The sequence below is a fragment of the Cryptotermes secundus genome, unplaced genomic scaffold (genome assembly GCF_002891405.2).
Source record: "Cryptotermes secundus unplaced genomic scaffold, Csec_1.0 scaffold505, whole genome shotgun sequence".
Classification (NCBI taxonomy): Eukaryota; Metazoa; Arthropoda; class Insecta; order Blattodea; family Kalotermitidae; genus Cryptotermes; species Cryptotermes secundus.
The window spans coordinates 60,277-74,076 of NW_019740659.1; the positions used below are offsets into that span (position 1 = coordinate 60,277).

The 13,800-nt window shown below is 44.6% G+C and overlaps 1 protein-coding gene across 2 annotated transcripts in view; it reads right to left on the reverse strand.

Annotated features, from left to right (window-relative positions):
* LOC111872465 (cytoplasmic polyadenylation element-binding protein) overlaps positions 1–13,800 on the reverse strand; it is a 125,922-nt gene that overhangs the window by 33,355 nt on the left and 78,767 nt on the right. The window contains exon 2 of one of the 2 annotated variants that reach the window (XM_023866415.2): positions 8,103–8,147. The exons of the other annotated variant lie outside the window; for it this stretch is intronic. Coding sequence (XP_023722183.1) covers positions 8,103–8,147 — 45 coding nt within the window. The remainder of the gene's footprint in view (positions 1–8,102; positions 8,148–13,800) is intronic. 2 annotated transcript variants of the gene reach the window in all.

Consider the following 13,800-nt stretch of genomic DNA (forward strand, 5'->3'; position numbering starts at 1 on the left):
CCCCCCCCACATAGGGTACCTCAGTTCTTCACGCATCGAAGTGTTGAAGACAATAAGAGGGGCCATGTAAGCACCATGCTGTATGTGTGTGTATTTTGGAATCAGAACCAACCGTTCTTCACAAAATTTTGTTTGGATGTTATGTGGATCTTAATTCCATACTTTACCAGTGAGAAAAGCATGGATTCAGATGCGCAAAATTATGAGGTGGAGGTCACACTAGAAACGCCTCTAGGGTTCTGCTGAAAGTAAGCGTCATGACTGCTTCTTGGAACTCATTTTTATTCGGATATCTTAGTGCGAGATTCTACTACCTTGAGAGAATTAGTAAACTAAGCTATTTGTTTCTTCTCTGCCTCATCCACGACATTCTTACAAAAGAAACATACAGTCACATACTGCGCAACTGGAGACACTGTAATGAGATTCCCACAGTGGTGATTACAAATAGTGCTGTATTCTGGTTTGTAGAGCCATGTGGTTCAGAGGAGAGTCCGAAGTTTCGGCGACACATATCGCCAGTATTTTCAGGGTCGAATAGTATTATTATTATTATTATTATTATTATTATTAGAGGGGGTGGGTTTCCCCATGCACTTAGACCAGTTATTGGTCCATTGTGCGTCCCCCTTTAATTTCAACTGTCCCCATACCCTACCGGTACTGGTGCGTGCTATCAGCCCCGTTCAGCCAACGAGGTCGGCCGTCGGTATCTGATATTTCCCACATCTACCAGAGGCATTGGAAACTACTTGGGGGGGGGGAAATTGTTGCCTAATTTAGCTCAGAGGTCTCCTAGAGACATGAGGATCTTTTACGTGAGGGTCGAATAGTAGGAAAAGTAAGAAAATCAGAAGTAGGGGGTAAGCTGAAATGTAGGCGATATATTCCTCCGAAACGTCTGGTTTTCGTCGAAAAACAAGACCGTTAAGACCCAAATACCGTACTCTTCAATGCAATGTAATGGTCAGTTCTACAGCAGGTGTTCTCTGCTCTTAATTATTTTCCAGCCAATCGCCTTTCTTGGTTTTCCCCCCTTTAACTCTCAGAAATGTATACGTATATATGACTTTCTTACAATCTCCGACATATTTCATGAACCACTTTTGCATTCTGTATAGATTTCTTCTCCTGTCTTAATTCAGTGGTATACAACCATAAAGTGTCCGAATTTTTCTACAGAATGATGTAACGTGCGAATTGGAATTTTGTCAGTGTTTATAATCTTACAATTTTCGTCGCAATGTTAATAAAGTCACGATGACGAATTCGAGGACAGTTTTCAGCACTAAAAGCTGCAAACTGAAAGCTGGCTCATTGCAATATTTAAATCAATTACGCTTTTAAGTGAGTCACTCTGTATATGTCGCTTACTTTAACATGTATTGTTACGAGATGGGAACAATAACATTTCTGAGTGAAGCAACGTGAGGCAGTGGGAAACCACTAAAAAAGAGCTCAACAATTAGTTCGTAATTTAATCAGGATATCAGCATTCTTTTCACTGCTCTTCTTACCCCCGCTGGCTCACTCAGGGCCCCAGGTCGCTACATCCGTAGTTTTTATCCAAGTTCGACTTAGTTAATTGCTAGTGGGGCGGGACTAAGTCCCTTGTACTGCGGCCACTTCTGGCCTATTGTACCAGCCCCAGATGATAGGTGAGGGTGATTGTGGGGCAATTGGTGGAATGAAGATTGGCAGGGGAAACTGAAGTACTCGGAGAAAACCTGCCCCAGGGCCACTTTGTCCATCACAAATCCCACTTGACCAGACCCCGGGATCGAACCCTTGCCGCCGCAATGGAAAGCCAGCGACTAACTGCTTGAGCTATGTCACGGCCGAAAGTTCGACTTAGTCACTGTTTATTTCTAATGCATATTTGTATACATTTCTCACACAGAACTGTGGGGGAATTCCGCCAACACAACACAACACAACACAACACTAACTTCATTGACCTGAGTCCTTCTTGAGAAGCTGCTAATTGTGGAGCACAATAACAGACTCCTTCCCCTGATCAGGTAATTCTTCCTTATTCCAAATAGAATTAATGAGTTTATGGATCCCAGACCGTAATATTTCAGGAAGTGTCATTAAATAAACCATACACGCAATAATAGAGTTACGGTATTAATCAATGCAATAACAAGCAAATTCGGAGATAGGTATCGACGTTTCGGACTGATACATTTCTCCATCTTCAATCTCAAAAAAGGAAGCAGAAGGTATCTCCGAAATATTTTTATTATTATTATTATTATTATTATTATTATTATTATTATTAGAGGGGGTAAGTTTCCCCATGCACTTAGATCAGTTATTGGTCCATTGTGCGTCCCCCTTTAATTTCTACTGTCGCCATACCCTACCGATACTGGTGCGTGCTATCAGCCCCGTTCAGCCAAAGAGGTCGGCCGTCGGTATCTGATATTTCCCCCATCTACCAGAGGCATTGGAAACTACTTGGGCGGGAAATTGTTGCCTAATTTTGCTCAGAGGTCTCCTAGAGACATGAGGATCTTTTACGTGCCGTAAATCTATGACACGGGACACACGGCTTAAAGTCCCTCCCGGAGGACTTGTTCCCTGAAATTTTCCGCCCTTAAAAATTCCACGACCTCCGCGGGGTTTGAACCCGCGTACCTTGAGTCATGAGGTGGCAACGTTACCCCTAAACTACGGAGGCCGCTTTCTCTCCGAAATGTTAGTACCTATAAGACGAATTTTGTAAAACCATGAAAAATACCGGTCAAGACTGCCGTAGGCGGACACCTCCCGAATGTAAGTCAGCGGCGTTACCGCTTGAGCCAGCGTGCTCGGTAACTCACATTCCAGAATATCAGTCTTCAGACGGTAAGTACACAATACCAACGCTCATTTAAATGTCAATATCCCAGGCCTTATACTCTTGAGTTAAATGGTAGAATGACACAAGCCTATAATCGGAATAGGAAGAAATTAATCATATTACATTATATCAATAAAACAATAATGTAATCTGGCCTGAGTGAATTCTGCATCACCCTGTATAACAAAGCTTAACCAAACGAACAATACTTGTTAACTGCACCATGGACCTATTTAGTGCTAGCCTCTGGGCTGTTTGTTCGTTCTTTTAGTAATGACGTAATGTATTGGTAAACTCTAGACGAAAACAACACTGTCAATATAGCACGTTTGGACGAAATGGGAAATGTATACACAATATTTTGTCGAGAAACGTCAAGGGGAGAGTGACTTATATCGGTGGCTATGAATTAATGAAACAGTATGAATGAATACATAAATATTTTATTAAAACAATTACAGTTTCTATTTAGGGTCCCGGGGTTTGACCCCTTGATTCTTGCAGCAGTAATTATTAATACAACTATCTTCCGGGACGTGATGCCCTGTATTTCTTTCGAGAATAACATATAAAATTTTGTGACGATATATTGTACAATTATTGTGTTTCTGGACATTATCCATGGCCCTGTCTTTATTTAAAACATACAACATCACGGAAACAGGATTCTGCTTCCGTCTTCAGGCGGAACCTACTCAATTTGGCCCAATCGATAGCTTTCGGTTTCTCCAACGGAACTGCATACCCAAGGCTGGGGGCAGTTTGGGCCTTGCAAGATTTAGCCACATATGCCATGGCCAAATTAGACATTCTCTTTGTTATTGCAAAATTAAGCAGGGATTTGTCTGATTCTGTTAGAGTATGCTCTAATAAATTGAAGACAAACTTCTCGGGCCCATGCATAGCTTTCGGGGTCGCGGTAGTCTGGTGGAGATAGTTCGTTGTTACAGTTCTCGAGTGTGACTCTCCTTCTGCTTACGAAAATGACGTCTGAAGGAGTGGACTTGGTCCGACTGATTTAGTCATCATCGAAAAAAAAAAGGTTTCCAGGTGTTGATTTTTTTTTTTGTTCACTGTCATCTTTTTGAAAAAGTAGAACTCGATTTTGTCTCTTAGCATGGCCGGGTGGAGCCGGGATAGCTCAGTCAGTACAGGGACTGGCTACGGCCTGGACGACCGAAGACTCGGAGTTCGAGTTCCGGTAGGATCAAGAATTTTCTCTTCTCCACAGAGACCAGACCAGCTCTGGGCCCACTCAGCCTCCTATCCAATGGGTACCGGGGGCTCTTTCCCGGGTGTAAAGCGGTAGGAGCAGGAAGCTGACCATTCGCCTCCACCTAATACCAGGGTCAGGAAAATGTGGATCTATACATCCACTCCACCATACGCCTTTATTGCGTAGTGCTTAATTAATTAAGCACAGGGATAACTTTGCCTTACCTTTACATTTCAGCCAGACCTGGAAGATGGCATTTACGTATTAATGCGTGACACCGCCATGTTGTCTGTCACAACATTGCTGGCAAACTTAGAAATTTAATTTAAAAACAAGACCCAAAATCTAACCTTACAACGGTCCTGTCTTCTGGGATATAACGCGTGTAGTCCGCTGAAAATCCCAGAAGATGGAACCTTTCATACCCACAGCTGTTAGATCCTGAAATCCTATTTAACTTTAGAATTTATCTCCAACAGGTCCACAACGTTAGGCCCGTGGTTCCATTTTTGAAGAGGTCCCCTTACATATTAAGCACCAGAGTTAGCAACGCTAACACAGCGGACATGAGTTAAGGTTTTAACGTTACTTAAGTCATCAGTTGGCCGCACCATAGCTCAGGCGGTTAGTCGCTGGCTCACCACCTCGGAGACCCGGGTTCGATCCCAGATCAGGTCATGTGGGATTTGTGGTGGACAAAGTGGCGCGGGGGCACGTTTTCTCCGAGTACTTCGGTTTCCCCTGCCAATCTTCATCCCACCAATTGCTCTACAATCACCTCTCATCTGGGGCTGGTACAATAGGCCAGTAGTGGCCGCAGTACCAAGTGAACTTTGTCAGCTGCTCTAGTGATATTTGGTGTTGATAATATCCCAGTAATAATAATAATAATAATAATAATAATAATAATAATAATAATAATAATAATAATAATGTCATCCGTTAATACGCAGGTATCTGATACATATTTAACGTTTCGAAGGAACCTTCTGTCTCCATGTTCAGGTGGTAAAAGTAAGCTGCATGGACCGTGATACGGAGAATTGGGGGATCAAGGACGTCGGCCAAGCCTGACCCGTTTTACGGGGCTCCCCTATAGTGCGAGCTCCTAGCAGTTATATGAGCTTTAAAATATTATTTTGTTCCGAAAATTGGTATTCCAGAATCTGCAGCGCTTCATTTCGCCTCGTAACTTCGTGAGAGTGCAATCCAAACTCCAGTAATCCCGTTAGCCGCTGCAAAAAGTAACGCCACTGTGCAGACACGTGACCTCGCCCTTAACAAGACAGCGCAGCATCAAGTGGATTTACAGTGCTACACAAAATATTTGCATAGGGTTTAGCGAAAAAAGTTCTCGAACCCAGACACACAAGGTAAAGACTCCCAAGTACACCAACCTAATATTAAAAAAAATGATACATGTACAGTATACAGTCAGTATAGAGACCGGCTACGTGCTGGACAACCGAGGGAGAGGAGTTCGAGTTCTGGCGGGAGCAAGAATTTTCTCTTTTCCGCAGGGTCCAGACTGATTCTGGGGCCCACACCCAGCCTATCCAATGGGTACCAGGGGCTCTTTCCTCGGGGATAAAGCAGGCAGGGCGTGAAGCTGACCACTCATCAACTAGTGCCGAGGTCAATCCCCCATACGTCTTCATGGAGGAGTACTTAGTCGAGCAGAGGGACAATTTTACCTTTTATCTAATCCTTCCAGCCGCACTATGGTCATGGGGTCGACTAAGCCCTAACTGAAATGAGTACCAGAAATTTTCGTGGGGGTAAAGGGCGGCCGCGCGCGAGGATGGCAAACTCACTATCTGTGAGCCCTTTTTCTAGGAAATGTGGAATTTTCGACGTCTCACAACTCTATGGGCCTCCACGGCCTACTACAGGGATGGTTTTACCTTTGTACTCTGTCATGAAGACAGACGGGGTAGTGGAGGTATAGCTCCACCATTCATTTCGGCAACAAATGGAGGTGAATGATCGACTTTACCCTCCTGACGCTTTATCCTCTGGGGTAAGAAACCCTGGGACCTATTTTATAGCAGACTGGGGGCCCCTGAGCCGGTCTCGACGCTGTGGAGAAGAGAGACATCTTGTCCCGGGCCTTCCAGCCAGTAACCCGTTGCTATACCGACTGAGTTAACCGGCTCCTTGTCTACATACTTGTCGTAAAGATAGTCCGCAGGAAAAACCGAACGATGTTCAGACTCTCCCGAAACGTCAGCACTCTTCTATCAGACTACAAGGCTTCATATACCAGAAGCTGATACACTTCATTTTAACCATTGTGAGAATCGATAATCTTAAGATACATGTACTGTCCGCGAGTTGTCATCTGGCCGCTCTCAACAGAATGCGCTGCGGATTCAGTGAAGTTCACTAGCTGAGAAACAGACTGCAAGGTGTGCGTGGGCCTTAAGAGTGCGACATCCTCCCTTCCGCCCACAATGCAGCTGCAACCACTGTCTCGCCAAACTTCTCACTTGTCCTTACGTGCAACCCAGGAGTCTGGACTAGGTACACAGCCTGTAGTTCCCGGCACCCGTCAATCAATGTTCCTCCCTTGGCGTGAGAGACTGTGACAACAAGTCCGGAAAGAAAATGGCGTCATTTAGAACTCAGTGGATTCTCAGGAAAGACAGACGCCTCGTGTTATTTCAACGAGGGTCATCACGTCACGTCCAACTCAGCGCTCCGATGAAACACTTACTTACAACAAAAAGCCGCAGACGCAATAAAACGTCACATATCCGCAAAATTACTACGGTTATACTTTCAGTAAACTTTCCGTCCACAGGTCTTTCTTTTGTTGTGAACTTTTCAAGGCTCCACAAGTCACACTCGCCCTGTTCCCCGGACATCATTCTGTCTCCGTAACTCACGTACGCCACACGACCACTGAAACCCATGGGGAATGACTTTCACACTGTGGGTCGCGACCCCCTACGGGAGTGCAGAGTACTTGCGATTTCTTCAAAACACAGCCGTATCAGCAGTCTGTGAGATTTAAAGCAGGTGCGTTTGGGAAACACTTGGTGAATATTTTCGTTACTTGACATGGCCATTTTATGGCTTGTTGTATGTGTCGAGAAAGATTAGTATAGGAATGGGCTAGGGGCTGGATGGCTGGGGTTCCATTCCCGGAAGAGGCAAGATATTTCTCTTCTCCATAGTGTCCAGACTGACTATAGGGTCCACCCAGCCTGCTATTTAATGGGTACTGGAGGGCTGAAGCTGACAACAAAACTCCATCTAACGCCCAGGTTAAAAATGGCGAATAAACACCTTCACCCCTTGCTCATGTGTCTTCATGGTGTCTTGCTTAATTAATTACACCACGGGAGAACTTTACTTTAGCTGTGTGTGTAGACAAGAGTGAAAGCTATTTCGGCTTCTGGGATATAACACCGTGTAGGTCTGCTTTCAACGGACTACCTACCTACTACCTTGCTACCTATCTATGGCTCTACAACCCTTTGTTTGACCTTGGCCGCTTATTTCAGTTTCTTAATCCTATACACAGTCGGTAGGTCTCCTTGGACAGGGGATCAGAGTGTCGCAAGGCCGCTACCTACACATATAACACGAACATGGAATAAACGCATACAGACATCCATGCCTTGAGTGGGATTCGAACCCACGATCCCAGCGTTCGACCGAGCGAAGAGTGTTCATTTCTTAGACCGCGAGCCCACTGCGATCGGCCTTTTAACGGACTACACGGTGTTATATCCCAGAAGATAGAATTCTCCATAACCACAGCTGTGAGAACCTCTGTTGCCACCGTACAGACCGAACGGCTTACAGCAATGTGCAGAACAGAAACTTGACGCGCATGAAGACACTACTACCACCGTACAGCCTGTACAGCAATGTGCAGAACTGCACTTTTCGCTGACCGGTAGAGATGGCGTGATTCACACATATTTATGGCTCTTAGCCTCTTCGTGAATGCAAGTTTGATTTCATTTGTCTAACAATAACAGGCTTTATGTAATTACTCTTGTAACGATTCAAAAGTTGCATACTTACGGCGAGAGGCAGTTCTAGAACAGCACGAGAAAACCGGACACTCACCTGCAAGACAAAGGAACACTCAAATATTATGACACTCAACAGAGATGAGACACTTATGAGCTGAAGGTTGCACCAGACTGAAGTTACAGTAAACCGTCATTAATCCTGAAACAGATAATTCGGACCGAAATATGAAAACATTAGAAATGCTGTTCACAGTTGAGTACATATTTCAAAAAGACAATGACATTTAGGAAGGCGGATCAGTCACCTGTCTCTTCAGACAAAACTTGACAGTTTCTTCAAACCTGCATTGTTACGTTTATAAACAAGTACAACTTCTGAGCCTTCTATCGATGAATAAATGTTGTCTTTTTATAGTTTTGAAATAAAGGCTCTAAGTGATTTCTTTAGTTTCATCAGCACTACTTATATCATTAAGTGCTGGAATAGCGCAGTCGGTACAGTGACTGACAACTGATTGGACAACCGAGAGGTCGGAGTTCGAGCCCCGGTAGGGTCAAGAATTTTCACTTTTCCAAGTCTGGGGTTCATCCAACCTCCTATGCAATGGGTACCGTGGGCTCTTTCCGAGGGGGTAGTAAGGCGGCCAAGGCGTGAAGCTGATCATTCTAATTCCGAGGTCAAGTAAATATGGATCTATACATCCACTCCCCCATACGCCTTCATGGCGTAGTGCTTGATTGGTTAAGTAGAGGGATAACTTTACCGTTACCTACGTATATCATTAAATTTTCCATTTATTTGTGTTCTGTGGTTTGTTTTGCCTTCTAGGGCTATTTTTGCTTCATTAATCCGGATTATCGCTTAATCTGGACGCCCCCCCCCCAGTTATTCCGGATTAGTGAAGGTTTACTGTATTAGGATACAAATGAGAATGAAACGGTTCTGAGTCTTCACGGCGGTAATAAGGATTAGGATTGTAAAGCCGTGTAGTTCGGACAGAGCCCGACGTTTCGGTGGAACACATCACCTCCATATTCAGAGTCAAGTCAAGCGAGAAGCCAGCAGAAGCTGGTGCCAAACTGATATCCGAAATACACGGCGTCACATTCCAGGAGATAGTAACTGTTCGTAGTCGTCACCATGGGAACCTGAAATCTTCCGTCTGGACAGAATGGCTGACAGTCTATAGGCTACAGCAAAAAAAAAAACGGTGAGCCTGAGGAAGACCTTGGAGAACATCGAATGAGTGTGTAAAGTCGGAACAGGCTCGATTGTCTATATTCATTTTGGTTGGTTATTTAAGGACGCCTTCAGTACCGAGACTACATAGCCTCGATGACAGGCTGATAAACGAACGTGGAATGAGAACTGGTAGGGGAAACCGCAGTACTTGGGGGAACACCCGCCTCAGTGTCACTTTGCCCAACTAAGTCCCACGTGACCTGACCTGAAATTGAACCCTGCCGCCGTGTACCATGACGTGAAGAATAAAATAAACAAGTTATGAAATGTATGCATTGCGTAATAATTCTGCCGTGTTCCTTGTGTTCTAGCCGAAAATCGAACCCCGATTCTTGTGTCATCCAGGCAGTAGGTTAGTCACTATATTGACTGAGCTATCCCGTGTCCAAATATCAGAATATTAATTTTAAAACATTACAAGAGTCATACTGTGGAACGGGGAAAACGTTACGGTTCAGGTTTAAATATATAAAGTGGGAAAAATATAAAGAAAATGTGAACAAATTATTTACAACCCAGATAAAGAAGGTAAAGCTGCCCCTGTAACAGGCCGTGGAGGACCATAGAGTTGTTAAGACGTCGAGGCTCCAACATTTTCTAGACAGTCGGTTCACAGATGGCGTGAGGTTGTCAGCCTTACGCACCGGCCGCCCTTTACCTCCCAGGAAGATCCCTGGCATATATTTATGCTAGAGGCTGAGTCGAACCCGGGCCATAGTGCGGCTGGAAGGATTAGGTAAATTAAAAGTCCAATAACCTCATCGGGAATCTAACCCGCAACCTTCCGGCTTGTAGCATAGTTCCTCAACCAAATACATTCCAGAACTGTTCATAACAAAGGGATATCACGTACTGTTTCTAATACCGGTATTTCTTGTTCAAGTGACAAAGTTGGTACAGTTTACCTAGTATAACACATTTTCGAAAATTCCGCCGTCAACATCAATGCGCTTTGCAACTCGTGTGAGGGCATTGCGTGTTGCTCGTCTGTACAGTGAAATAGTTCTATCTCGGTGGAACTCGTGTGAGGACATGGCGTGTTGCTCGTCTGTACAGTGAAATAGTTCTATCTCGGTGCAACTCGTGTGAGGACATGGCGTGTTGCTCGTCTGTACAGTGAAATAGTTCTATCTCGGAAACAGTTCGGAATAGAACACATGTACACATACTTATTTTACTTAGAATGACCGACGCTATGACGTCCCAGAATACTGGCCTTTCCTCCTGGGACACCCTGTATTATGAGGGCAAAATGCAAGAGGTGCACACCACCACTCTTTTGGGTTAAGGAGGGGCTTCTACAATGGCTAAAAGGATCATAAGTTGCTCTCAGAACTTAACGGAGGGTCGTCTCGAAGGCAGGATTCCATTCTGACACTGAATATTCATGCTTTCCAGAAGGTGCAAGATTGCTACTCTTCCGTCTGTCTATAACGCCTTTGATTAAGACAGACACTCGGTAGAAAGCCTTTCACTCACACTGGGTTACCGGCACCCCTTTGATTTATACTCCGTAATTAACAGAAAACTAACACTTTTCTTTGACAGATGATGTGGCCTACTCCCAAAATCATGTGTTTATAATATCTTGAGTCCGCTTATCATTAAGTGGGGGCACGCGTAAGCGTAGTTGGTTGAGGAACTATGGTACAAGTCGCGGGTTCGAAACCCGATGATGTTATTGGATTTTTCAATTGATCTAATTCTTCCTATTCTTGACCTCGGCACAAGTTTGAGCGGTCAGCCTCACGTTACGGCCGCTTTACCCCCAGGGAAAGGGCCCCGCTGCCCATTGGTAGGAGGCTGGGTGGGTCCCAGAGCCGGTCTGGACGACGTGGAGAAAATTCTTGATCCTACCGGGACTAGAACTCCGACCCCTGGTCCGTCCAGCCAACAGCCAGTCGTTATCCCTCCTCTAGATTTACCTAACAGAAATGAGTACCAGTAATTCTGCTGAGAAGCCGCGCCATAGCTCAAGAGGTTAGTTGCTGGCTTCCCACCGCGGCGGCCCGGGTTCGATCACGGGTCTGGTCAAGTGGGATTGGTGGTGGACAAAGTGGCGCTGGAGCAGGTTTTCTCCGAGTACTTCGGTTTCCCTGCCAATCTTCATTCCACCAATTGCTCCACAATCACCCTCGCATATCATCTGGAGCTGGTACAACAGGCCAGAAGTGGCCGCAGTACAAGGGACTTGGTCCCACCCACCTAGCATTAAAAAAAATTCTGCTGAGGATAAGGGGCGGCCGGCGAGTAAGGCTAACAACCTCACCGCCATCTGCGATTCGGTTGTCTAGAAAATGTGGGAGCCTCGACGTCTCACAAGCCTGTGGGCCTCCACGGCCTGTTACAGGATTAGCTTTACCTTTGCGTTTACCTTATGAAGTAGAGACGCTGATGGTTCCATCATCATTAGAAAGTCACTAAAGATGGGAAGCAAAATTACCACACCGGAAGTCACACTCACCACACAGGGTTTATCTTCCCGAAGGTTACATACTCAAGGTGCAACGTACGCTCACACATGATTCATGACTCACTCCCAACTAGTATTGAGATCAAGAACGTGTGGATCTATACATCCACTTCTCCATACATCTTTATGGCGTAGTGCTTAATTAGTTAAGCACAGGGACAAATTTACCTTACATCACGAAATTTCACGGAGCAGGTAGGTGAAGCGGTTACGCTCTACGTTTTTATTCAGAAGGTCGTGGTTTTGAATTTCGCCCAGGAGGACGGATATCAACGTTCTCAAGCTTTTCTTCAGTCCTCCCGGCAAAATGCCAGGAAAGTACTGAAAATGACCGCCATTTTCTAAACCACTTCCAATTCAACATTATTCCATCGCTTTTAACTTCGGTGCTACATAGTCTAAATATTAAGAGCGTCGTTAAATAAGCATTCCAGAAATGAAGTTCATGAGTCCATTCAACTCCTTGTTTATTTTTTCTAATCCTATCATTAAAATGCCACCGAATAGAGGTTGGCAACCCTGCTTCCTACTCTTGGAGGTACAAGGGAGAGTCAGTAAATAGGTCACAAATGGATATAAAACGTAAAACTGAAAACATTTATTTCTAGACATGTCCTCCACCAACACTGATACACTTCACCCATCGCTTTACCAGTGCATCGAAACCGGCAGCAGAGACATTTTTTTACTGTGTCAGCCACTTCCGCGCTCCGTTTCAACCTCTTCGTCATAAGCGAAACGTTTACAACCGAGGTGGTTTTCTTAGCGAACCAAACACATGGAAGTCATTAGGGTACAATCCGGGTTGTATGGCGGATGTTCAAGAAGTTCCCACTGTAGTTCTGGAATTCTCTCCTGAGTTGCTAGAGCTGCATGGGGTCTGGCATTGTCATGAAGAAGCAGTACCCCTCTTACCAGTTGGCCGTCCGCACACTTTCCGCTGTATGCTGTATGCTAAACCATGGGAACATCCGAGTGCAGTTGCTACCCTGTCTAACGTTATCCTCCTCTCAGTTCGAATCAACTCTTCCACCCGCTGCACAGTTACTTCTGTCGCAATCTCCACAGGGTGACCTGGTCGGGCATCAATCTGCGACTTTCGAACGTCCTTGAGATGATTTCTCTACCAAGTTGTGAATAACTTTAAGTGACGAACACTTCCCACCGTAAACAGGAAACATTTCTTTATTAATATCCTATGCATCGAATTATTTTTCCACAAAAAAAACATACAATATAACGTTGCTCTTCTGTAGTACACTGATCAAACACGGTCGCCATTTTGACTACTGAAATCAGCCTCTGAACATGCGCATGCGCGTCTGCTAACTAGATTGTCGAGAAGGCTGGACTGTGCTACTACCTAGTGATACATATAGAAAACCTATTATGTCCACTACAGCTGATTTATTTCCATTTTTGACCTATTTACTGACTCTCCTTCGTATTTACCAGCCGTTTAAGGAATTCAAGGACAATACCTTTAAAGCAGACCGCGTCTTTCTACATTATCTGCAATTCATTATTAACAAATTCATTACTTAATAATGTAATCACTCAACGCTATAAAACCTGAATTGCGAGAACTAACAGTGTCATTAAATATATCATAAATAAATAAAGCCTATTTAAGCCGAGTAATATAACAAAGCGTCGTTCCGTCTATGTGCGTCCATAAACAACGCCTGAGAAATACAATTGCAGCTCGCGAATTATTTTCCGAAATGGTTGGTGTTTATAGCCTGAGTTGGATTTGAACTTCTCGCGGAAATGGCCATGAAAATTACCGTCTTCTGAGATGTGACGCCGTGTACTTTGTCAGAACCTATCTGACGTTTCGAAGGCACATGCTGCCTTCATGTTCAGGGCCGAAGGACAGGCCAAACTAGCGACAAGCAACAAACTTCTCACGGCAGTGGTAATTAAAGAGTACTGTTCTCTCAGATATGATGCCATGACGTTTGTTAGAAGCTAACCGACGTTTCGAAGGAACGTACTGGTTCCACCTTCAGGGTCAAAGAGTATGCAGAG